The 26,289-nt window shown below is 38.7% G+C and overlaps 1 protein-coding gene across 1 annotated transcript in view; it reads left to right on the plus strand.

Annotated features, from left to right (window-relative positions):
* Window positions 1-1,588: 1,588 nt before the first annotated feature.
* Window positions 1,589-26,289, plus strand: part of Gbe1 (1,4-alpha-glucan branching enzyme 1) — a 215,415-nt gene continuing 190,714 nt past the window's right edge. Inside the window, exon 1 of the mRNA XM_051191744.1 lies at window positions 1,589-1,864. Coding sequence (XP_051047701.1) covers window positions 1,734-1,864 — 131 coding nt within the window. The 5' untranslated portion in view covers window positions 1,589-1,733. The remainder of the gene's footprint in view (window positions 1,865-26,289) is intronic.

Here is a 26,289-nt window from a genome sequence, read left to right on the forward strand (position 1 = left end):
ACCCCAAGTGAAATGGCATGTCATTTAAATTATTAATGGCATTATTTAACTTACAGTGCACAGTTTAGCTATTCAAATGATGTAAAACCTGGAAGTAGTTAAAAATGTATTCTGGTAAATGCACCCCAAATTCAGAATGCATGTTTTCACTAAGGTGATTCATACCAAGTCCATTTTGAGAAACTCCCCAGTAGAGAGACAGGGATTGTGTGGGTGATACCTTCCTGTTTAAAATGATAGCTCATCTCACCTTAGGCAGTGTTTATTCAGGAAAGCTCTGACTAAATTTCTCTCCTCATCCAGTTTCCCTTTCCCCCTCCTATTCAGGGATATGGTAAGAGCTTATGCTATGAAAAAGCTATTGGTTCAGGTCTCATAGCCAGCTAAGTGGAAATTTCTGTGTGAAATGATGGAAATTGGGATTTATGAACAGAAAAAAAAATGTGTTCAGATTACAGATTTGTGTGTCTACTATATATGTTCTTTCTGGGATTCAAGCTTCCCCCTTGTGTTATATTTCAAAACATTTCAGGTTCTTTATGCCTTCATCCAAGGCCTCTAGCCACTTGCATCCATTATCTATCTTTCAGCTGTTCCCCAAATAAGTCAAATAATCCCCCCCCCCCAAATGTTGAAAGCTGATCAGTACTGTTCCTTCTTCATGGATTTTACATTTCAACTAAGAAAGTTAAACTCAGGCCTGTCCAGTTTTGAGGTACTTGCAACCTCCTGAGTAGTAGGGTCCATTTCTCCTGGTGTCCAATTCTGCATTCTTCTCCTTTATTAAAATTACTGTATGTATGCAGGACTGTACGCCTGCGTATAAGTGCACATATACCAAGGGTGGTCAGAAGACAACATGCCAGAGTGATCCCCTCCTTCCACAACGTGGGTTACCTCTCTTGTTGGCAAGAACCTTCTCCCTAGTGAGCCATCATGGTCGCCATTTCTGTATTAAGAAGCAACCACCGAACTAAAAGGACAAAAGGAAGTTATACTTGGGACCGTGGACAGAAGAGCTAGCAGCATCTTGCTTTATCAAGGTCATTAAACAGAAAAGTGGAGTTCATTGTAAAGGTGTTCTCCTAGTCTTATCTCCTCAACTAAAGACAGTTTAGTTGGTGAAAAGCTTGAGGAAACAGAAACGCCTTTCTGATTAGTTGCTGGCTGTATAAAAGTTCTGGTTCTTGCTTCTGACACCGGAATATTCACGCAATCGCCAAAAAAAAAAAAAAAAAAAAAAAAAAAAAAAAAAAAAAACCCGTCTCGGTTAATTTCATGAGACAACAGTAAACGTGGGGGGGGGCACTGGGGGCTGTTGAACGACATTGAAACGCTCAATAGTTTAAGGTCATGTACACTTAACTGTTCTCCCGGTGACTCTCCTACTTTGTTTTGGTCACCACCCTTGGGGGAAAAAAAAAGAAAACTCAGCCAGGAGGCAGATGTTTCAGGCGTGAAGACTCGGACGGGGCGGGAAGGGGCAGGGAGGGAGGGAGACCCGCCTCTCGGTGGCCGGGCCAGCCCCGTGCAGGGCTGCAGGTGCGGGGCGCGTGAGTGGGCGGGGGCTCTGCTGGGGACGTGCGTCCCGGGCTCCCCCGAGCCTGGCCGGGCGGCTATAAAGGGCAAGTCCGCGGCGGCTCGCCTAGGCTCGCCCGGCTCCGCCCCGCCGCTCCCACTCGGCTCGGGCCACTCGACCCTCTCGGGCCTCGGCTACTCGGGCTGCGGCGAAGATGGCGGCGCCGGCGGCGGACAAGGCTTCGGAAGCTTATCTGGAGGCCGCCTTGGCCGACGTGCCCGAGCTGGCCCGGCTCCTGGACGTCGACCCGTACCTGAAGCCCTTCGCCGCGGACTTCCAGCGCAGGTACTCGGGGAACCCGCCACGGCCCTAGTCCCCGCGGCCGGCCCAGCCCGGCCCGGCCTTCGCGCGCGCGCCGCCCTGCTCCCCTCCGCGGCCCCGCCCCTCGCGCCTGCCAATCATCGGTGGGCGTGGCCTCCCCGTCAGTTGCGCCTGGGGCGTCCTCTTGCTCCCAGCACGTCCGGTCGGGTCCGGGGCCGCGCGCCATGTGCTACGTGCTCGGGCGTGCGGCGCCCGGGCCGCTCGGCCCGTTCTGCCATACCTTCGGGCGCTCCCGGGGCCCGTGGGTGACAGTGGACGTGACGCAGGGGTTTGCGGCCCTGCGTTTCGAACTTTGTAAGTTTGCTTTGGAGCGGCGCTGGGTGTAGCCTTTCAGGCCCACGTGATTAAAACCCCAGTGTTTGCCCTTGTTGGTGCCCTAACCTTTTCACCAGAAACGTTGCACAGGCTTCTCCCCCTCTTGAACCCACCCACCTCGCAGAGTCTGTGTTTGCGGGTCTTTGACCTTACAGATCCAGGAGAGGCAGGAGAGCATGCGTGGATGGTCATCAGCTTCTTGTAGCACTCGGTTCAGAAGCCCCCGAGTTCAGCTGCTCGCCACCCTCTGTTGGAATTTATTGATTACGATCAGCCTAGGTTTAGTCTCAAAATGAGAAGTAACTTCGATACTAACTGGAGTCGTCATGGTCCCATTCCAAGTAGTATTCCGTTGTAGTCACATCTGTGATACTAGTTTTCTTCTCTTTAAAGCCCGGAAACCAGAACTGCCCTGGCAACAGATTATAGGCAGTGTTCTTATTCATGGAAAACATCTAACTAGTTAGTGACATTGGTGATTATGAACACGGGTTGATTTGAAAACACAAAGAAACCCTAAGTTCAGGTCCTAGCTTTGTCGTGTTATTTATCACATCCACTTAAATAACTTTCTAGTAAGAAACTTGGTGGACAAAATTTCTACTCCAGGGATTTTTTTTTTTTTTTTAAAGTTTATGGACATTATAAGCAGCTCATTTGAGAGTTTACATATTCTAATGAGAGAACCCTCCTCAAAGTAACCAGGCTGGGCTGATGCTCACTTTAAACATGTCATTATGCCCTTGGATTAAGAATCTGGTAAAGTCTCATCCAAAATGTTCAAACCTGTGCTAAGATAGTTCGAGTGCAATCCTTAAAGTTATAAGACTTGGATTTTTGAAATGTGATTTTTCAAACAGAAGCAAATAACAACTTTTATTTTTATAATTTTGTATGACACCTATTTACATGGATCAAAATAAAAGCTATGTAGAAAGAAACATGGTAAAGACTCTCATCTCTGCCCCTGCATGCCTCATTCCTTTATCTATTCTCACCAAATAGTTTTTTTTAATATAAAAATCACTTTATTGTAGTGAATTCACAAAACAAAGGAGGCTGATTAAGGGTCATAGCTGGCCTTCTTGGAGGTCCTTGTTTTTACAGTGACTCTGCTCGTGTTGTCTGTAAAACGATCTGTAAGAAATTTCTAATATAAGAGTTGTAGAAATATTTGCCTGGGTCCTGGTCCTGTTTCCAGTTTTAAGTGGCCACAAGCAGACAAACATCATTTATTAACTTTTTCTTTTTGGTATACTTCACACTCAACTCCACAGGGATTGAAGCAATTATAGTCATCTTTCATGGTTTGTCAAAATTAATGAGAGAAGCAAAGGGCAGAATAAAGAATTGAGGGAATCCAATGTTCTTGCTGAAAAGTCTGGCCCAGCGGGCCCTTCTGTGCTTCTCTGTGACCAGGATAGTTCTCTGTCCTTGGTTCTGGGTAATTGTCATTTTCCAGCACACATGTTCCATTTAGGCATGTCAAATAGTAATTCGGCATTTGGCAGTGGTGACTTTTATTGTTAACTGCTGAAGAATAAAAACTTTTTCATAGTGTCATCATGGTCATTGATTGCTGTGATTTGAAATGTGTCCTTTGCAAAATTCAGGTGTTAACAGCAGTGTGCTGTATAAAGAACATTAAGACACACGTAGGCCACGAGGGCTCCTCCCTCATGAATAAGTTAAAGCTCTTACACCTATAGATAGCTTGAAGTCCTAGTCAAGGATGCATCTTTATGGCAGTGGACAATGGTCTAATCAAAGACGGGACTTATGGGGACATCTGTGTCACCCATTCTAAGGCCCATGGAACAGTGCAGAAGATGGGGAATAGGGCTGTCAGAGCCAGAAGATAGGGAGCTGTAAAGTTCCGTCTCTTAAATGACTTTCCTATGGCTATCATGAACACAGTAGTGAGCCATTGGTCACTTGTGCAATATAGACATGTACATACCCACCAGCAAAGACATAAAAGTAGGATGGAGGTAGTTAGCAAGAGTTAGGTAGAGAGGTCACCAGGTCACCAGGAATGAGAGGAAGACAAGAGAAGGCCCAGGAGGAGAAATGCAGTAACCATACATTGTATACAAATAAGAAAGTCTCAAAAAAGTTAGAGACTAATTAAAAATTGGAAAAAAAAAAAAAAAAACCAATAGCAACAACAAGAAAAACCTCTGGTGCAGTTTTGCCCTTTGGCCCTTTTCCTTGTGAGGACATGGTATTTCCCTAGAGGACCAAGGTGCCATCTGGGAAACAGAGCAACCCACACTGGGCAACTTCACCCATCTTGTTTTGACTCTTCAGTGTCCTGACTTATGAGGGGACACATTTTTACTTCTTATGAATTACCCTGTTCAGGTATGTTGTTGAAGCAAAAATAATAGTATGAGGTACTTTATTTTTGGCTTACTTTTAGTAACTCACCTGTGTAGTGTGTGCTTGGCCTAATGCAAGGAGATGACCATTTATGTGCCAAGTGTGGGGAGGCGTTTTCTTCTCAATGACAGATCACCACGTTCTTTTCCAGTCAACGTTGCTTCATTTGAAGTTCTGTTTTGTATGTTATTACCTTCTGTGAGAATTCCAAATCTAGTGTAGAGCGTGAGTTACTTTTCATCATAAGTCTAAAGCAGATACATCAGTGTGTGATCACTATCTCATCGATTGCCTCCCAAGGTGACATTCTCTACTTTGCTCTTTCTAATTGTGTTCAACTTGCTGTTATACTCCAGTTAGTTCTCATTAGTGATTACAACAACATTTGATCGCTCATATCTTACATGGCGTTGGGAGTTGGCCAGAGGGCTCTCCTCACGGCAGTTCTTCAGTGATCTAGGATTATGAAGGGTTTGTTTTGAAATTTCTGTCTCAGTTCCAGTAGACTGGAGAAGAGAAAGGGAAGCTATGGTTTTTCTTTAGTTTTTTCCTAGTAGTGAGCTCTTCCTGTTGAGATGTTGGTTTAAGACAGTGATTCTCAACCTGTGGGGCACAATCATGAGAAAAGTGTATTCCAGTGGTTGTGACCACAGGTTGAGACCCTCTGGTTTGGCTTACCTCTCCCTAAAAGAGAGGACTGACATTTTTGACCATGGCTCAAACAAATACAATTGTTCTGGCAATAGTCAGTATTCTTTGTTTAAACTTTATGTCTTAGTGTATATTATGATATTTCATCTTCTAAACATCATCTACTTAGGTGGGATACACATATTTCCCAGCTTGCCTATGAAGTAGTTGGTAGTGCTAAACTGAGACTAATCTTTCTTTATTAAAAGTATTCTTGATTAAGTTGTGTGTGTGTGTGTGTGTGTGTGTGTGTGTGTGTGTGGTGTGAATGTTATGTGCGTGTAGGTACCCATGTAGGCCAGAAGATAGCATCAAATCTTTTAAAGCTAGAGTTATAGACAGTTTATAAGTTGCTTTGCATAGGTGTTTGGAACCAAACCTGGGTCCCCTAGGTGCTAGCAAATGTTCTCATCCACTTACCTATCTCTCCAGCTCCTACTAAAACTATTCTTAGAAGTTCATAAACAGTCATGATAATTTATTCTGTATGTTCCTTCTCTTTAGCATTGTATATTACAGAACCCTTCTTGGCTGCTTGAAGCCACGGTCCTGCTTTTCCTCCAATTTACTTTTGTAGGCTTTACTCCAGTCTCTTTCATGCCATATAGTATAAGAGAATCCATGGTGCTTCCCTATTCTTCATGTCTTTTCTTCTTCTTTAAAAATGCCATTTAATTTCTGCCTAATATTCTTTCCTTACATACCTCCTTTTGCATTTCTCATCTCTTGAGGCTACTCAAAATCTATCTTCAGTACAGATTTTTATGCTGGTTGGCAACATAATTTGAATGGTCTTCATCTTAATGTCCTATAAGTATAAGTACAAAGCACAACATACATAATCTGGATATATATATCTTCATCCTTTCATACCTCATCTTGGTTCTATGCCTTTATTTACCAGTGACTCAGTCTTGAAAGCTAGCACATTCTTCTTGCATGTATGTGTGTAATCTATTTTATTTACTTATTTATTATTATTATTATTTTAGAAAGGTCTCTCACTCCTGGAATTCACTATATAGGCTAGACTGACTGGCTCGTCAGGGAACTGCAGGGATTTGCCTGTCACTGTCTCCCCAGTGCTAGAATATCAAGTACAGTGCATGTCATACCATCTGTTTTTTTACCTGTGGCTTCTGGGTATTGAACTCAGAACCTCATGCTTACAGGGAAAGCACATTAATAGCTGAGCCATCCTTTTTCCCTGATGAGTTCTTAATTACTCCTTTACTCATCTTTCAGTTTGGGTAGCTGTGTCCCCTGACACTTTGAAGTGTGTACCAATCTGTGTGGCTATTACTGCCTTGTTTCAAGTCGTTAGGTTACCTAGACAGGCATGAGAAGAGGTTCATAACTGCTACTTGTTTTTCATGTGCTCACCCTACTTTATCTGTCCTTTCCTTCTTCATCCCCAGTATAACAAATGAACATTACAGTAGGTAAGTGTGATTTTTGTAATGGTTAAATGAGACTGTCCCCTGTAGGTTCCAGTATTTGAATCCTTAGCCCCGAGTTGGAGGTGGTTTTGAGGAGGTGTTGTAGGTGCAACCTAACATCGCTCATTGTGGGTAGGCTTTGGATGCCAAAAACCCCACCCAGTTCTGGAAATCTTTCTTTTGTTTGTTTTTGCAGTTCACCACTCTTCCGGAATGGACTTGACCCCTCTGCAACCATAAGCCCCAGTAAACATTCTTTGAGAAGCTCCTTTGGTCATAGTGTTTTGTTACCGTGGCAGAAAAGAAACTAACACAATTTGGATACTGTTGTGCTTATGCTTATGCTTTTTTTTTTTTTTTTTTTTTAAATAGCTCCTCATTTCTGTTGAGATACAATACATGCTCTCCCTCTTAACCTGTGACAGTCTGGACTGTCTGGTCTCTGTTCATCTTTCTAGCCTAATCTTTATGTGTCTCTCATGTCCACCATCACTCATCCAAACCCCAGTTTGTTCCCTCTGACATGACACTGGGGCCATTCTGGAAGGGGCACTAAAATGTTCTAAGATAACAAGAAACATGCTGTCTTTTTTCCCACTTCTGCTCCTTTAACACTAAATACTGAACATTTCCTTTCAATAATTACCTATGCATACAGGAGTTGAGATGGGAGTTTAGAAAAGTCACTGCATTAAAAAGCAACACCAGGAACAGAGAAAATTCTGTCCTTTATTGTAAAAGTGAGTCTTTTAGCTTGGTACAAGTAAATTATTAGGCAGAGGTTTTCTTGTACCTTTGGTAAAGGAACAGAATGTATTATGTCAAATAAACGTTTAACACACTTATGAATGCTGGCCTGAAGGTCTGGCAGTACATTCTGCTTTGCTGTATGGTATGGATTTTGGCTCAGTCTTAGTTCAGGCTGTGGTTTTTACATGGGCTATGAATCTGCTTCATGCATTTTTTTTTCCTTGTGTCTCATAACATGATCCTATACGTGTGTGAGGACACAGTTTAGGATGTTGAATTTGACATGTCAGTCATCATATCCATAACTGCTTCTCACAGTTTAAGACTTTTAAGCGTGGTGTACTGGTACACTACCCCCCTCCCCCAGCACCCAGTTGAACTGTGGATTCTGAAAAGAGCCAAATGTCAGTAGTCGGAGTCAGAAAAGAACCAAAGTTACCAGAAGCAGCTGACCTGCATTTCTGTCCATGTGGAATCATTTGCTTTTTGCAACAGAGATCCCTCCTCGTTGCAGACTCACTCTTGGATTATTGATAGCAGTGGCCAAGAGTCTGGGCCTCTTCTCATTTTCACAGTGTCAGGGGATGACGTGATGGGACACTCTGTTTAGAATAGGCTCTGGCACCAGCTGCACCACCTCTGAGTCAACCCCTCTTCACGTGATCACTTTTTACAGGGTTTGTTTCAGCTCTCACTATGCTGGGCCCTAGCTAGAAGTTAGATGATTACACATTGCTGTGAGTGAGGTGCATGATAGGTTTAGAGTAATTCTGTGGTTTAGCGTAATTCTGTTCTTATTGAAAGCACAGATTAGGCTGCAAAGAACAAATATTAAAGGAATGAAAGTCTGTTTTTCTGAGGCAGTCGGAGCTACCTAAACTCAACCTTCTCTCAAGAATTCTTTTCTTGTGGTCCTGTCTGTCCATCAGTGTTTGCTCTTATTTTGAATCCCGGCTGCTTTTATGTTCGATAAACAAAGTCCTGTTTAATTTTCTGTTGGGGCCAATAGGAACCTGGAATGTCAACAAAAGGAAAACATTAAACATAAATAGTTCTTCAGTTTACCTTCCTTGATCCATGTAATCTATTTAATAATTTCATTGTGTATTCTCTGAGACCATTTAGTGATGGTGACTAACTTGACTTCATTGCGTGAGATTCATTGTTTCATTTAAGCTTTAAGTTTTCCAAGTAAAGCATTTAATTAAAATATATCACTTCCCCTCTCTCTCTTCTTTACTACTCACTCGTTTCCCCCACTCCCTCGTAAATTTATGGCCTCTTGTTTTTTAAGTATGATTGGTGCACACACACACACACACACACACACACACACACACACACACACACACAATGTAATCCATTGTGTTCACGTAGTGTTGCTTGGACACTCTATGTTCAGTTGTTGTGTATTTTAGTAGTTGTGGCTTTTTATGTTTAAATAATCCAAATAATTCGGACTCCAAATTCAGGTTCATTAAATGCTAAATGTAAACATACTGTGGAGTGGTCATGTTACAAAGTTTAATAATATGTCAAGACTGGGATCCCTCCTTTCATAACTGCCAAATAGATTTGATTCAAGGATGTTACATTCTTACTCAGTGGAAGAAACATAGAAATATACTTTTTGGAATCTCTCAAGGACTAAAGATATAGGTAAAGATACTTAATATGCCATAACTTGATGATATTAGGTATGTTCTAGCTTAAATATTATCGCCACTGCATTTTATTCTTGTTAGGTTCTTTAGTGCTATATTCTGAAATCAAGCCAGGACCTTAAATTCCCTACTACTCTTTGTTTTCCTAATTAACTATGTTGTTCTTTCTTCAGGGAATTATTTTCTCTCCTGGAGAGGGGATTGTGTGAATGAGGTGAGGCAGGTGGCAATTTTAATCACTGTCTAATAGAGAAGGAAAAGCGCATGTTTAAACTTTGATCCTTAATTTGGAGTGGAAATGATGAGGCAATTGCCAGTTCACCGTAAGCTGAAGGCAAGATGAGTCCTGGGACGTAAGAAGCACAAAGCGCCTTTCATTGGAAGAGGTAAATGCTAGCCTGCAGAAATCCAAACTCACTGTTCTCTTGATCTCCCTCCTGTCTTTTCTCCTCTTTCATCTGACTGCTAAGTGTTCATATTCTTGAGCATCAAACATCTGCAGGGATTTTCTTCCTCCTGAACTCGGGATAGTTAGATGAAGGATCACACCGAGTTTACTAATAGCCAGGATAACTTTGAAAATAAGACCAATGTGCCAGAAGAAAAAAAAAATTATGATATTCACTTAAAAGTTAGAAAATAAAAGTGTAGCCTGAGCATGTTATTCATGACTTATAAGAAAAATAAATGCATTTCCTGGTCTTGCCGCCTCTTTCTTTCTCTCTTATATTTGATGATTTTAAGGCAATAATGTTGTATCTAATTAATTTCCACTAATAACTTTCAATCCATAAGTTACACTTAGGTGTGAGGACCTGCACAATGCAGACATGCATACTGTTAAAGAAATACAGTGCCATTTAATAGAAAAACCAATGAACTATGTATTATAGCACCAGAGGTTTGTATTTATTACATTTTTACCTTTAGTATGAAAGGTAAAAACTTTGGGTTTCTTTTTTTATTTTTATTATTTTTCTTATATTACATATAAATCCCAGTTCCCTCTCCCTCCTTCTCTCTCCATTTCCCTCTCTTCCTCCACCCCCCAACTCCACAGGGAGGATGGTGCTTTCCAGGAGGGATCAACAAAATCTGTCAAGTCATTTGGAGTAGGGACTAGGCCCTCCCTCCTGCTTCTAGGTTAAGGGAGCATCCCTCCATGGGGAATGTGCTCCCAAAGTCCTTTTGTGTACCAGGGATACATCCTGGTTCCACTGTCAGAGGTCCCTTAGACTGCTCAGGCCTTCTAACTGAGACCCATTTTCAGGGAGTCTGAGTCGGTATAATGTTGGTTTCCCAGCTATCAGTCTGGGGGTCCATTAGCTCCTCCTTGTTAAGGTCAGCTGTCTCTGTGGGTTTCTGTAGCCTGGTCTTGCCCCCATTTTCTTATCACTCTTCCCTCTCTGCAGGTGGATTCCAGTTCGGCTCAGTGTTTAGCTATGGGTGTCTGCTTCAAAACTTTGGGTTTCTACATGGTTAAATTTTTATCTTTCTACTCTTTAGCATTTAATGTTAGCATTTCATTTTTATCCTTGTAAGATTAATGAGCAAATTCACATCCATGGTCCTACTACGTAGACATGTAGATTGGCTGTGTTTGTTTACTTAGCCAGACATAGTCTAGCTATGTTGATCTTTCTGATAGGACAGTGGTCCTATCAGTGTCCCGTGGTCATCCTTATCTGGAAGTAGCCTGGGTCATGAAGACTTTAAGCTGCATACCATCTTCCTGAGAAATGCCCCGTATTCTAACCAATTTTCAGAGCTCTTTCCTTTGCTCTAAAGAGAAGACAACAGGCTAAAGCGGAAGAGCTCCAGCTAGATTATAGATAGTTCTTCATCATCACCATGGATATATCCTCTGACATCAGTCCTCCCCTTCTTATGATAAGTCTGCAGCCATATACTTCAGGGTCACTCCCCCTGTGTCCACACTTTGTGAGACTCAATCTGTATTTATTTTTTTGTTCTTTTCTTGGAGAATTACTGAGACATTTGGCTTCCTGGCCTCAGTCATGCTGAACTCATCTGTTTGCTTACTTGACACCACATCTTGGGGAGCACTACTGTCTCCCCTTTTGGATGTCGTAGATGTGTATTCTTCAAAACTATGATGAAAACATTTAAAAAACCAGTTCACTCATTATTAATTAGTAATCAGTTTATTTTTCAGTTATTTGGAGAATTATATTTGTGGGAGAAAAAGGGTAGAATTTGAAGTGTCAATTTATGTGCATTTTTGTATTTGGTGTGTGTGAGTGTGTGTGTGTGTGTGTTTGTGCATATGCACATGTGTTTATGTTCTTGTGTGTAAGTGAAGGTGCATGTGTGCCATGGTGTACATGTGGAGATCAGAGAGGGCACCTTGCTTTTGGATCAGGATCTTTTTGTTTGCTACTGTGTATATATATCACACTCTTTGTTCTGTAAGCTTCTGGGAATTCTCCTGTCTCAGCCCTCAGCCTCGCACTACAGCAGAGGAACACTGATATTCCATGTGCTGTGCTACAGTGCCTGATGTTTATGTGGGTTCTGTGGATTCAGACTCAGGCATCCATGCTCAGATGAAGACAAACACTCTACCCAAGGAGTGGGCTCAGCTCCTGGGCTTAGGTTTAAGACATGAATTGTTTTTGCTATCTAACTATGGATGTAACAACCTTACGAGACATTACCATTCTACCACCCTGTTTTGCTTTTATAGAGCTCCTGATGTGTAATGTACTTTTCAGTTAGATACGGGCTCATGTCATCATAGGCAAGCATAGTGATTTGTCTTTGACAACAGAAATAAAGGACAGTTTGTGCAAGTATGTGATTCCCTTTCGGTGTCAGAAGATTAATGGTTTCTGGAATCTTATTAGTGTTTTCATCCTAAGAGACAAGGGGTCTATTTTCCACTATCATTCTGTATTAATAGAGACTATGAGTCATTAATACCTGAGATACCTCTGCTTTAGTTAATTAATTTTGCAGTTACTGTCTCAGGTAGACTCATTATCAGTTCAGGGTTCTGAAGTGTTTTTGTACTCCCTTCCCCAACTCTTATCCCATATTAAAGAAAAACAAACAAGCTCCCTGGATTTGGGTTCTTCAGTTTCTCACTCTCTGGTGCTCATTTACCTGTGAGAGCTGTCCATCCTCCAGACGTTTTCTGGTGGCAGGCCTGCTTTTGCTTCTTAAGCTGTGTTGCCCCTTGTTAGAAATGCAGCAAATGAAGGTTTCTTTTTGTTTTGCTTCCTCAGTGTATCTTTCAGTAAAAGCTATCTACTGTTCATGCTGTGTGAAGCAAAAGGTAGTCAACAAACACAACACATAAGTAGAAATGTGTGACAAGTAATAACAGTATTATCGAAATCTGACTATTGAGTTTAGCAGGTTAATAGGACTTATAAACTCATAGGACATTTAATGAAAGAATTGCAAAATGTATTTAAAACTCTGTCATTGTGAACCAAGTAAAGCCGCATAGCATAGGAAGTTTCAGAAACAGCACAAAGATGACTCTCACAGCCTTCACCAGGCTTGCCCCTGTGGTATTCTGTTACATAACTATAGTATGGAACCAATACCAGGAAGTTTAGATTGAAGCAATCCATGGACCTTATTCCCATTTCTTCAGTTTTACAAATGCTTATTCTTGTGTGTGTCTACTTCTTCATGGTTTTAGCAATGTATATATTAATTAAACTGTCCCTTGCAGTTAAGATCTAGAATTGCCCTGGTACCACAAAGAAATCCCTCATGCATAAAATTCACATTATGATTCTCCCACTATTCCTAAATTTCACAATTACTGACCTAGTTTCTAGCTATATAACTTTTCATTTTGAGAATACTATATGAATTACATCATATGCAAGCTTTTGAGATTGACATTTCTTCTCCTGTCCTCTCAGCTTAGTGCCTTTGAGATCCAGCCTAATTGAATGTAGCAATAATTTGTTTCTTTTTGTCACTGAGTGGTATTTCATCATGTGGGTCTACCATCCGCCCACTTTGGTTATCCATATATCTGTTGAAAAGCAGCTGCATTACTTCCAAGTTTTGGATATTAGAACTACTCTACTAAAATGATATGAATCCTATACATTTTTTTTTTTTTTTTTTTTTTTTTTTTTTTTTGTCTTGGATGACTCAAGGCTGATTGTATGGTATGTATATGTTTTTAAGAAGTTGTCAGATTCCTTTCCAACGTTTCTATTTTTCTGTCTTATTATCTATGAAGAGAGCCTGGTTTTATCTGAATCTTGTCAGGATTGATTTTATTAGTTCCCCAATAGTACACATGTATATGTAGTCATAATTTTAATCTACATTTTTTTACATAGCTCATCAAGATCATTTTTGTTGAGTTACTTGCTGTCTGTGTGCCGTTTGCTAAAATGCCTGTATTTGGTTTAGTTTAAAAATCAGATTAATTTTCTTTCCTTTAAACAAAAGATCTTTGAGATTGAGAGGTCTTTACATATCCCATGTATGCGTCCTTTGACATTAGTGGGTCACAAATATTTCCTCTCAGGATATGCATTTCTCTCTCACACACACACAAAATGTTTTCATTTTGAAGTAAATTTATTCAATTCTTTTTTTAATAGATTATGCTTGTTTTTGTTCTTATGAAAGTACTCTTCTTAGCTCTAAAGATCTGAAGTTATTTTTCTAAAGGTACTGTTGCTTTTCATAGGGTATTTAAGTCTGTTTTTCATTTTGGGTTAGCTTTTGGATAACTTATAAAGTTTAGGTTAAGCTTATTTTATTGACTGTGAATGTTAGAGTTTCATTTTACGTTATAACATGCTAGTCTTTACTCACCACTAACTGAAATGTACAAGCAGTTATAATTGTAACATATATTACAGTTTATTCATAGCACGAGGATGAAATAGTCTACGAGCTGTCTTACATTGTCTTTAAAAAAAGATTTTTGCTTTTCATCTTAAGACAGCTAAGAGCTTTAGGATACAGGGAAAACTTGAGAAATTTATAATCTAATCTCGTTTTTTTTCAATTTTTAATTTTCTTATTTTTCTATTACATTCTAATTATTGAGAATTTGTGTAGAGTTTATTTTACAATCTTAATTTTGGTTTAATATGTTCCAAGGTTTAAGTGACATGCTTAGAGTGGTTAATACGTACTCATTGGATACATACTATAAGAAATACATATTTTTAAAGTCTACTTTCACTCAGTTTATCTTTTCACTTGATCTAAACAACAGTTAATCCTGTATAACTTTTTTCTGATGTTTTAAATTGTAGGAGTGAACTTGTTAAATCTTAACTAAGTAATACCAATATTTTCCAAAATTAGCTTCTTTTTATCTACCTGAAATTGGCCTTTGGTATATTCCAGTCCTAATATTTACTTTGATGTTTATCAGAGTTGATTGTTCTAGAAATACTGGAGCATATCAGTTTCCAAAGAAATTGGTTAGATGTTGAAATGTAACTGTTGTTAGAACATTTATTTGACAACGGTTGCAAAACTTTATATAGGGTCGAGAAGTAACATTTTAGAGAAGTTCTACAATTATCACTCACTAAATGCAAATAGGCAGTCCATATGTTAATTCAACTAAAATTACTAGATTGGTTTGAAACCCACAGTGACTTTTTAAAACACTGTAGGGAGAAGGAGTTTCCTCATTGACATTATCCAAGTTGCTCCTTCTGACCTTTGTGGTATGACTTTATTGGTTGCATCTGGAGCTTTAGGGAAACTATAGAAGGTGACTTCCACAGAGGATGCTATTCCCTACAGGTTGTGTTGCAGACTGTGCATAGGCATCTGCGCTGTGGTCTGCTCATTAATTTGTTTTAGAAACCTATTTCCAACATCATCTTTGTCCCAGGTATTTTTCTACACAACATAACAAATGCAAGTAAAATAGGCTGCCTTCTTGACAGCAGCTCAATTAGAGAAGAGAACATAAACACAGTAGATAAACCCAGTATAATACTGATGAGAGCATAGTCAGCCCTGTTAAAGGAGAGGACAGGTACCACCAAGAACTCCACGTTAAATTCTTAAAATTATTTTTCTTCAAAAGGAAGAATTAATCTTTCAGGATGTGGACAATTCAATGAGACTGAGATTCAAAGTACTAGATATGTAAGTCATTAATCTTCATTAAAGTAATTAGTGAAGGTATCCTGTGACCTTATACATGGATTGAATGACTTAATGTGAGACTTTTCTTGCAAAAAGTGTTCAGTTGCAAAATGTGCTTTTATTAGCATTGCCACATTGTGTAAGAGCTGAAGCTTCTAAAATACATTGTAAATCATCTCCGATGACAAACCAGCCTGCCTCCTCATAACGGACAAGCACATTTTGGAAGTGAGAGTGGACCATTTTTAGAGGCAGTGAGCAATGTCAAACTAAGCTTAGGTACTTCATTTTTTAACAAATCAGGGAGGAGGATCTTAAGTCCAGTGTCACTTGGCTAGGTGAATTCCAGGGACAAAAATGAGGGTTCAGTGCTTTCTCCTTAGCCTGCCTTAAGTTTCTTGCCTAGATAAGCACTGACAATAGTAACATAACATGAGCCATGTGTATAATTTAAAAAGTTTTAGTAGCCACATAAAAAGGCAAACAAGATCAAATTATTTAAATATCTGTTATTCAATTCATTGGATACAAAATGTCACTCCAACATGTAACTAAAAAAAAAAAAAAAAAATTCTGATCATATACTTCAAGTTTTACAACTGCCTTGCAAATACGATGTCAGTTGCTTTCCTACTTAAAGCATATTTGGGTTCCTTAACAGTGTGGGGCCAATGGTTACTGTGTTCCATAGGGAAGGTTTAGATTATGTGTTTGAAGCAGAAGCTGTTAAGAGAGAGTGTTTGCATGACCCCCACAAGGAGAATAAAGAAGAGGATTAAGAAAGTAGAAAGATCCAGTCAGCTTTGTGTTTGCAGTAGATGTAATTAGACACATAGAGACTACAGTTTTGCCTAAGGGACTCCCCAGTTATTGAAGCCTGGTTTTTGAATACCCAGAGAACCGAAGGAATCATATCATAAATATAAACAAAGAACCATCCTTTCTTTGAGCCAGATAATCTGCATTGGTTATTTATTTATTTAGTTGACTCATATGTCAGATTTTCTTATGTTAAATGCGTTATATCTGTCCCATAAAGCAAAGTTCCAAACAACATAACCCAAAAGTATGGACCAAAGTACATCTGGTAAAGATTTCCTTCTTGATGAAGGAATTAAAATCTTGTGACAGTCCCTGGCCATATTAATTGTAGACCTTTCTTAATGGCTGAACTCACTGTGACCTAGGCAAATTAACAGCTGTTTCTAACTCTGTTAGGGGAAGTACCTTGCTCAGTAGCCCTGGTGACTCATTGTGACTTGCATTATTACAGAGCAAGTCTCTTGTTACAGACAGGATGGTTGCAAAGATTGCTGCTCTGTCACTCTTACAATAGTGACCAAATTGTGGGTTCATGTATTCATGGATGTGTATGTACGCCCTGTGTTTTGTGACCTTCCTGATGTGTGTGCTTATTTCCTCTACATAAGAATCTATCAGTGTTTATACATCTGTTTAGTTTTTTTCATACTCTGAATACCAATGGTTTACCTTGTAAGGAGAGGGGAAACATTGCTGCTTCTGGGTGTTTGAACTACAGCTGTCAATTAGGCTCTTCTCCAATGCTGTCTACCTGCTCTCTTCAATGTTATGTTTGCCTGAGCACAACCTTGCAGTACACGCTGACTCACCTAGCTCCTGGGATGCGGCATGCACGTCCGGAATTTAAGAGTAGAAGACTATGATAGGGAACATATTACTGTCTTTTGGTGTTTTCTTTGGAACTTAGAATAGAGGTTTACACTCTAGAGGTGTTTTGCAAGTATCTATTGACTTGGGGTCTGGTCCAGCTTGTTCTGTAATATTAAAAATCTAGAAATATTTATTACTGTAATTGTTTGGGTGTCCCTAGGAACGTTTGAGAGTAATTCTTCAATCATGTTGTGTCCTGTGGTGGGCAAAACCATGCACACACACAGCTTAACCTTTCTCCTCTCTAATACAGCCTTGAAGAAGATTGTAATTTGTGCATTGTGCTTTTATCGGGTTGCTGTTCCCAATGCAGTTAGTGTAATTTTTCATTTCCTAACAGTCCTCAGGCAATTTTGTTTAACATGCTTTCTATTTTAAAACATTTTTCTATTTAAAAAACTTTTTTTTTTTTTTTTTTTTTTTTTTTGCCTCAGGCCCAACATGGTTTTCTAGCCAGGCCAGTAATTTCTATTGCTGGCTTTAGTCACCTTTGCTGTTAAAATTCTAAGTGGATTTACTATGGATGTCTTTTGTGATTGTTTTTATGGCAAAGTTAAGGCTGGGATACTGCTGGCTTGTTGATATTACCTCTGCTTCATAACAATATTATTTCATTTTTATTACTAAGGGGAAGAGATACTTAATTTTTTACTTTTAGTGTTTTGGTGGTATACGTTATATTTATTTACTTAATAAATGAAATTTTACCTTTCTATGTAGAATGTTCCACAAGTATAGTAGCCACACTAGAAAAAGGAACTGATTTATTGGTAGTTACCCCACCCCAATTTTTTTTTCAGTTTTCAGTTTCATTCAGTAGGTAGTCAATTGTCCTCTTAAGGTGATGTCTTAGAAGTTAATGAAATAAATTGCCTCAATTATTATTTCAGTAACCATGAGTTAGGTTTGATTTTGGTTTAAGATGAAACACTGTTCTAAGGGGAGATATTAAAGCTGCTCTTTGGTATTGAATCTGGTAATAGATAATCTAGGGAGAATTAGATTTTTACTGGACAAAGCCCAATAAACAAGAGCAGCCATGACCAAGTCTTTGTTCTCATAAACCTTATGTCAAACACTGAGGTAGGTGCTGAGACAGCTGTTAATGTAATCAAGGTTCTCAAGAGCTTATAGGAAATGCTTATGTAGTAAACTAAAGTTATAGTACAACTAGAACTCGGGGCTGTGTTATAAATACATGCTTGTATATGTCTTAAATGTATATTGTCTAAGTAGCTTTTATATCACACTCTGCCTTGGCTGGTATTAGTGCTCTTTCCCACTGTGCTGATTCTGTGTAGAGACGGGAGGAAAAGGTCTTCTCTTCTTTGGGGATGGAGATCCCAGTGTGTCACAGTGTCTATCAGCCCCATGCCCAGGTGTAGTTGGCTAACACAAAACAGACTTTTTTTTAGTCAACTTATATTTTGTTTTGATATTTTTTTGTATTACTGTTATGATTATTATAGTTTAGATTTTTTCCATTTTGAGAGAGAGGGTGAGAAAGAGTACGGAGCCCATAAATTTAAGTCGGCAGGGGGGTGGATATATCTAGGAGGGCTTACAGAAGAGGAAAGACTATGATAAATACATTGTATAATACAGGAGGGAAGTACTATGATACATGTATTATACGGATGGAAAATAGTATGATAAATACATTGTATAATACAGGAGGGAAGTACTATGATACATGTATTATACGGATGGAAAATAGTATGATAAATACATTGTATAATACAGGAGGGAAGTACTATGATACATGTATTATACGGATGGAAAAATAGTATGATAAATATATTGTGTGAAAATTTAAAAAGGAATTTACACTTTATTATTAATTTTTTTTAAAGTCTTGGTATCATTATGTAACCCTGGTTGACCTGGAATTCACTTTGTAAATCCAGCTAGCTTCAAACTCAGAGATCTACCTGTTTCTCCTTCAGTGCTGGAGTTCAAGATGCTTGTGACTATGTTCTTTTCAAATTTACACTTTTAAATGCAGTTGAGGCTGTATCCAGCCACGACACATATCAGATCTCAGGCACTTTTCTTTGGCCTTAAAAACATTCTGTTGATGTAACTATTTCTCAAGCTTTTAGTGCTTCTAATTATTATTCATTATTTATTATTAACCATTTTTGAAGTAGTGGGAAACTTTGGCTAGAAATTCAAAGACAGTATGAAAGTTTTCAACACTTATTTCAGAGCCTCAAAGAGATGTTGTTAGAAAGATGTTATTGGTACCTCAGTCTGCTTATCTTTATGATGTGCTGAGAACAAAAGCAGTCCATCTTCAAACAGATTCTTTCCACCACTGTTACCTTGTTTGCTTCTTTGTCTCAGAGTTTGGTTTTTGACAATGGGAAATAATTACCAAGTTTGTATTTCGGTCCCAGTCAATCATGGTTTATTTTGTTAGCTGGAAGATCATCTACACACTTAATTATGACAGATAGTTTTCGTTGTTGAACTGAGTGCATTGGTTTGTCTCCTTGGACAGTGCTGAAGTAGATTAATTAATTGAGAGTGGAAGTCTTCCCCTGAATGCAGGGAGCATCATCCAGTAGGCTGTGAGTATGGATGGAATTAAAGGGGGGTGAGGAAGACACCAGAAAGTTTAGTCATTGGGTTCTTGCTACCTGGTCACCTTGAGGTGAGCTTCTGTGGTCTGTTAATTTGTTTACCTTAATCAAGTTCAGGGGCACAGAGTCAGGCAGTCAGTTAGCTGTAGACTGAGACCTTGAGACACTGAGGTAAATTAAATCCTTTTTCCTTAAGTTGTTTAGATCAGGTGTTTGTTATGGTAGAGAAAAGTCTAACATGCTTGTGATTCTTGAACTCTGTGAAATTATGTAACATCTAATATTTAAGTGTCACAAATTCAGAGAAGGAAATCTGGAGAGAATTAAAAGAAAATTTAAGTCTATGGCCAAACCACCCTGAATGCGCCGGATCCTGTCTAAAAGAAAATTTAATGTTATTAAGCTGTTCTGAGGAAGTGATTTCTGCAAAAGGAGGCGAAAGTCGCGTATAGCAGCTCACACCTGTTATGTACTTCAGAAGCTGAAGCAAATGATGAATGAAGTTTTGAGGTTATCTTAGGCTATATAATTTGAGACAACAACTGAAAACTAGTTTTGTGCATTGTATAAAGCGGAGACAAGTATCAAAAAATGTACATAATGATTAAAAATGTGGAAATTGGCTTTGGGACAAGATTTGAATTTCAGCTTTGCCTTGGGAATGTTTTGTTTCAAAGAGCCACAGTTTTTCACATGTGACAAATGTCATTTTGTGCTAGGGCTGTTCTGAGAAATAAGGAGTAGAATATATATTTAAGACATTTAGTATATATCCTGGTATACTCTAAACACTGAAATGAACAGTATACATTGTTGATTTTATTGCTCTTAAATTTTCTTGGTGCTGAGATAAAATTCAGATACAAAGTAAACAAAATGAAAAAATACATGAAATAAAAACAAATATTATTTTTATTATTGTTAAATTAAGCATACATGTGTATGCTTAATATGAATTGAGCCAAAAATATCTGAGTGTTCTTAATAGGAGTCTTGGTTTACTGTTTTGATGTGAGCATGCAGAAGTGGCTTATATGGTTTGCTTAATTACTTGAGACTTGGTTTAAGAATGCCATCATTTAATCTTTTTGAGATTCCTAAGCATCCTTAGTTACATTGGTGGAGTGGGAGAGTATGTCTTGTATGTTCTGGCCTTTCTTCTGTCACACTCAAATCCTGGTGAAGTTCTAGAAGACCCATTATTATCATCCAGGAAAACCTGTCTGTGCCCCTTGGGGACCTGGCAGAGTGGTCACCCCTGCACATATGGCCTGCAGTACCCTGGCTCTGTGTGCAGGTGCAAAGGTCCCTTTAAGAGACAAGCACTGCCCGCTCCCTCTCTTCCATTTCTCTGAGGAGGCAGGTATCTCTGTCTCTCTCTTTCCTCTTTCTCTTTCTCTGTCTTCTCTTTCCTTTCCCCTTCTTGTACTCTTTTCTCTTACCCCAATAAACTTACTATATAAGTTTTGCCTGTTGGTGTTTTTGTCCCTCTCCAGCCAAAGGTCCCCTTCTTGCCGCATATTATAACACCCACCATCGATTATGATTTGAAAAATGTGTTGATGAGGAAATAGGCAAATCATGGTGGCAGCTGTAGTCTGGGTAATGTCCCTGGAATACACTGCTGTGACTGCCACCATTGACCTAGTAGGCACCATGGCTTTCTGGAGTATAAAGGCTCTAACAGTGCTTAAGGCTTCAAGAGTACAATAGCTGGACTTTTTATGGTAGGCTTCCAGTGTTGATAGAAATGGAGCCTTCTGTGGTGTTGACCACAATGTCTTTTGGAGTGCAATAGACTGGATCATACTGTGAGGAGGAAATGAACATAAGTATATTCAAGCATATTCATTTCTTATGGCAGAAATTCTAGCTATGTCCAACAGAAACTTGACTACTGTTACTGATACAGGAGCTCTGTAATAATGGAAGACTGATTTTCTATGAGAGAAGAGATGGAATACCTACCATAAATAAATAAATATTATAATTCCTGTCATTTTCCAGGAAAATGCCCAGGCACATAAAAATTAATAAAATATGTTCTCAATTATTCAGTGGAATCTATGTGCAGTTGTGATGTATAAGTAATATGGACCTTGATTATTTGCTATATTGCCTTTTTTTTTCCATTAGGGTTTTGCTTATATATGTTGAGCTAATCTTAAACTCAAGATCCTTTATTTCAGTCTCCTGTGTGCTGAAATTATAGACATGTGTCACTATGGTCTGTCCCCCAGTAAATTAACTCTTTGTTGAATTTGTGTCATTATGAGTCCAGTGGATCAACTAGCAAATCCATAATCACTCTTCCTATTTCTTGGTTGCTGCAAGATGCATATCATTTTTGGATGTTTTTCATAGTGATTTCTTATGGAATGTGAACTGTTTAGGGAAACCAAACATGAACCTTAAACTGCCATTGACTTAACAGAAGATAAAATGATTCCTAGTATTGCATCTCTGGCTAAATCTAGAATATGGGACTCTTTTCATGGTCTTGAAGGAAGCAGCAATAGAGATTACCAAAACATCCTCTTGATGTGTTGTTTTTAAAATTTTTATTCTTTGAGAATTTCAGATATGCCTACTTTAAATTATGACTATATACAGTCTCTTTCCCATTTATTTCTTACAACTTACTCCAATGCCTCTCTGTAGCTTTCCCTCTTAAGCTCATTTCCTCTTCCTCCTTTACCACCACCAACACTTCCTCTTCTTTTTCTTCTTTGATAACCCACTAAGTCTCATTAGGCCTGTTCATATGTAGATGGGTATAGGGCGAGTTACTAGAGCACTGGAAAACTACCTGGGCCCACACCCTGAAAGGAAAATGATTCTTTCTCCCATAGTTGTTATAAACTTCTAGCAGCTCCTCAGTTAGGGGTGAGGTGTGTGGATAATCCTTCACATCTGTATGAGAATGTTGGCTGGCTTAATATTTTGTAGTTTTTGTGCAGGTTACCATAGATGATGTCAGAGAAGCTTCTTTTAGCAGTGGGCAGTGGTCAGTGCATTGATGCATGTCTGGTAAAAGCGCAGAATGGAAGAAACTTAGTTGTCATCCTTAAATATTATATCCTTATCTCCATCCTTCCACCCCTGTATAATTGCTGTAGGATGGAGAAGAGTAGAGGATGATCATAGTAGGGCAATCAATACGGTCCTTTGCATGTGGTATTTATTAATTAAAAAATTACTAATTAGTAAGATCATCGAGCAGTAGTGAGTAACCTAGATATCTGACTTAGCAAGACTCACAAATGCTAGAAGGTAGTTGCTATGCTCTGAGTTATATGGCTCCCATATCCTCATAGGAAATGCTACTATTAGGAGGTGTGGCTTTGTTGGAGGTGGGTATAGCCTTATTGGAGGAAGTGTGTCACTGTGAGAGTAGGTTTGAGGTTTCCTATGCTCAAGATACCACCTAGTGTCTCAGTTTACTTCCTCTTGCCTGCAAGATGTAGGATGCCCAGTGGAATAAAGTTAGTAAAATAAAGATGATTTTAGAAAATCAGTTTTATTGGAAAAGCAAACTTTCCATATTTACTCTGTTCAAATGAAGAAACCAACCATGATTGGGATTTGGGAAATTCCTGAGATTTTTTTTTTTTCAAGGAATCTTTCTTCTGGTCAATTGCAAAGTATTTGGCTTCCTTTTAATGGTCCTCTTCACTCAAATACCCACTACTTCATTGGCCTCAACTTAAAAGTGTTATCTTTCTGGATAAGCTAAAACATTTTAAGATCTTCTGTTCTAATTTTTGGTTTCCAGTTCTCACAGTGTGTGTTGTTAAAAGTAGCTAGCAATACCCATGGGAAAGTCTGAATGTTGTGCTGCCTTGGAATTCACTCTACTAGTCTGTCACCTGTGAACTTAGTTTCAAACAGACCTCAGTGCATTGGCTAAATGTAGGAAAGATTATTTCCAAAACTTAAAATGATGGTTTCTAGTCCTGTTTATAAATAGTGTTGAAATTTAGTAGTCTTTTGTATTTGTATCCTTGTTTGCCTTCTGAGCTCCCAGTAGAACCACCCTTTAAGCTCAGCTAATTTAGCATTCTAAGCTTTTTCTAGCTTGCTTTGAATGTTCCCCAATTCCTCCCACACATCACCTTTAAAGGTTTTCTGAAGTACTTGGACAGGTATGGTACCAGACAGCTGCACTGCTAACTACCAGTTTTGTGTAGTAGACTCATTTTATCACTGTGACAAAATATCTGAGAGGATTTGGTTAGTGAGGTAGAGTATCATGGTGAGAAGTGTGTGACCAGGAAAAACCCTTCCTGTCATGACAAATGTGATGAGAGAAAATGAGAAGAGCTTGGGGGAAAGATATACTTTTCAAGAGCGCCCAAGAGACCTCTACCTGCTCTAACAGGGCCTTTGGGATTTAAGACTTGAGGATGTTGAGAGGAAATAACACATCTAAAGAGTATTTATACAGTTTATTTACAAGAAGAACATTAGTAGAGGCATTGATAATCTTTCCAAATGCTTAACTTTTGAGTTTCATTTTTAGTACGGAATGCTTGGCGGAGGAGCTGTTCATATAATTCTGGAAGTCAGTTGAAGGGAGCCAGTGTGGAGACTAAGTGTCCCTCCCCCTTATACTTGACTGGTGATGCTGGAAGCCTATTGATATTATGTGTTCGGGTTGTGTTCTTAGGGCAGAGGACTGGGTGTGGGATGATAGAAAATGAGACCTAGGGACACGTGAAAGATGCCTGGCAGTCTGCTCATTTTGCCTTTTACCCTGTGCTCTTTTTCTTTCCAAAGTAAAAAAATGTAGGATCCTGACTTTAATGAGACATAAAAGTTCCACAAGCCATCCTGTAATCTAGTGTTGTCAGAGACTGGTATGCTACCTGAAACATGACACTAGCTACTTCATTGTTCATACAAGGTGCATGAAACAAAAAGAGAGATGGAGTGAGCATAACACAGTTGGAAAAGAGGCCCATCTCTGTAGAGGAGCATGAGATTGAGTTTATACTTTGTTTCTATATTGGGTTCCCAAGACAAGATTGTTCTGAGGAAACGGCATGACATGGTCCCTTTTATTTCTATGAGGTTTCTATGTATCTCTTTCATTAGGAATAATGGGTAAGAGGGTTCTTCCTCCACCTTTCTTGTACTTGTGCCACACATGTTACTTTTCTATGCATTGGTCACATAATGGACTTAGCACTACATAGACAGTTTATTTACTGTTTGCCGCATGCTCTCTGTTTATTTACTTTTGTTACTACTTTGCCTGCTTTTGCATTTGGGAAAAATTGGATGTTGTTATTTTATATTATTCCATTATCAATCTTTGTTAGAATAGATCTATGGCTAGGTAATTTGGAGGCTTATGAATATAATTAAAATAAATCAGTTTTTCCTTGGATTGTAATTCTACAACATGCCTATCCATAGAGTTCCACAGCAGAAACTACTAATTATTTTTTACAAACTTTAAATTACTTTTGATGCATTAAATTAGTTTAAGATGATAGATGCTTTTGTTTCTATAATGTGTATGTGGACCAGATTCTTATACGAAGAGACATTTTAAATTTCATACAGTTTGACATTTCCTTCTTTTCTCTTTAGTATTGTTGTAGCCTTTGGATCATTTGAAACATTTTATACTATTTATAGTGCTAAGTATATGTACAAATAAGTTGATAACAGCAGGAAATGGTTATATATTATAAAGGTAGTAATTGGGAGAGTTAAATGCTAATATTATATAACTAAACAATAGGATTCTAAATATTCACTATGTCAGCATCTTTGAAAACCATCTTTTTTCTTGACAGATGTGGCTGGGTGTCAGTGTTAGTGAAAAAAGGCTACATAAGAATCTTTACTTAGGAGGTCATCAGAATAGGCTAGAGTTATGCAAAACCAAATGTCACTTCAATTTATTCAGCATGAATTTATCATCCAAAAACAGCTTAGAAATACACTGTCTACACCTTTCTTTCTTTTTTCTGGAAGTTTTATTTTATGTTAACATTCATACCCTCCTTTGTACTTTAGCTTGAAATTTGTTAAGGGTGTGTTTTGGTTTTTCCTAATTTGACAAATTCCTTTGAAGACCTTTGTCTTGTGTTACCTGATGACTGCTACCTGGTAGCTGATTAAAATTCTTTATCTGTAAACATTGAAATGTAAACATTTAAATTAAGCAAGTCTGCATTGACACTATTTAAGTAGTTTGTAACTTGGTAAGTCACCATCTGTTGGCTTACAGCTCCAGCATTCATCTGATAAGGAAGGATCCCCCTGCTTGTGGTAGATTAGTTATCTGTGACTGTTTACTTTGTTCTTAAATAATGATGTAGACCCTTGGCCTTCTTTTTAGGGTGGTATAGTATGCATTGTATCAAGGGAGAGAGTATGTGCTAATTGTAAAACTTATTAGGAAATTTTGCCTAGGAAATAAGCACGCTTGTATTTTAGTTAAATAAATCAAGCATACTAACCATTAATTTCCTTAGTTTGATTAAATGTCACCATGGCCATATTTCTATCTTACAGAAAAGATTAAAATTAGCAGCCCTTCCCATCACAGCTGCTTCATTACCACAGATTCTATATAGGTAGGACCATTTTGGTACTCACAGCTAAGTAAGCATCTTCAGCTATGAGCAGTGATCACTGTGACATTTGGAATAATCCCTTTGTTGGTACAGGCTGGTGACACAGCTTCTGTAGTGTGTCCCAGTGTTACCTAGCACCTTCATTAATAGCTCTTCTAT

This window comes from Phodopus roborovskii, unplaced genomic scaffold (assembly GCF_943737965.1).
Source record: "Phodopus roborovskii unplaced genomic scaffold, PHOROB, whole genome shotgun sequence".
NCBI lineage: Eukaryota > Metazoa > Chordata > Mammalia > Rodentia > Cricetidae > Phodopus > Phodopus roborovskii.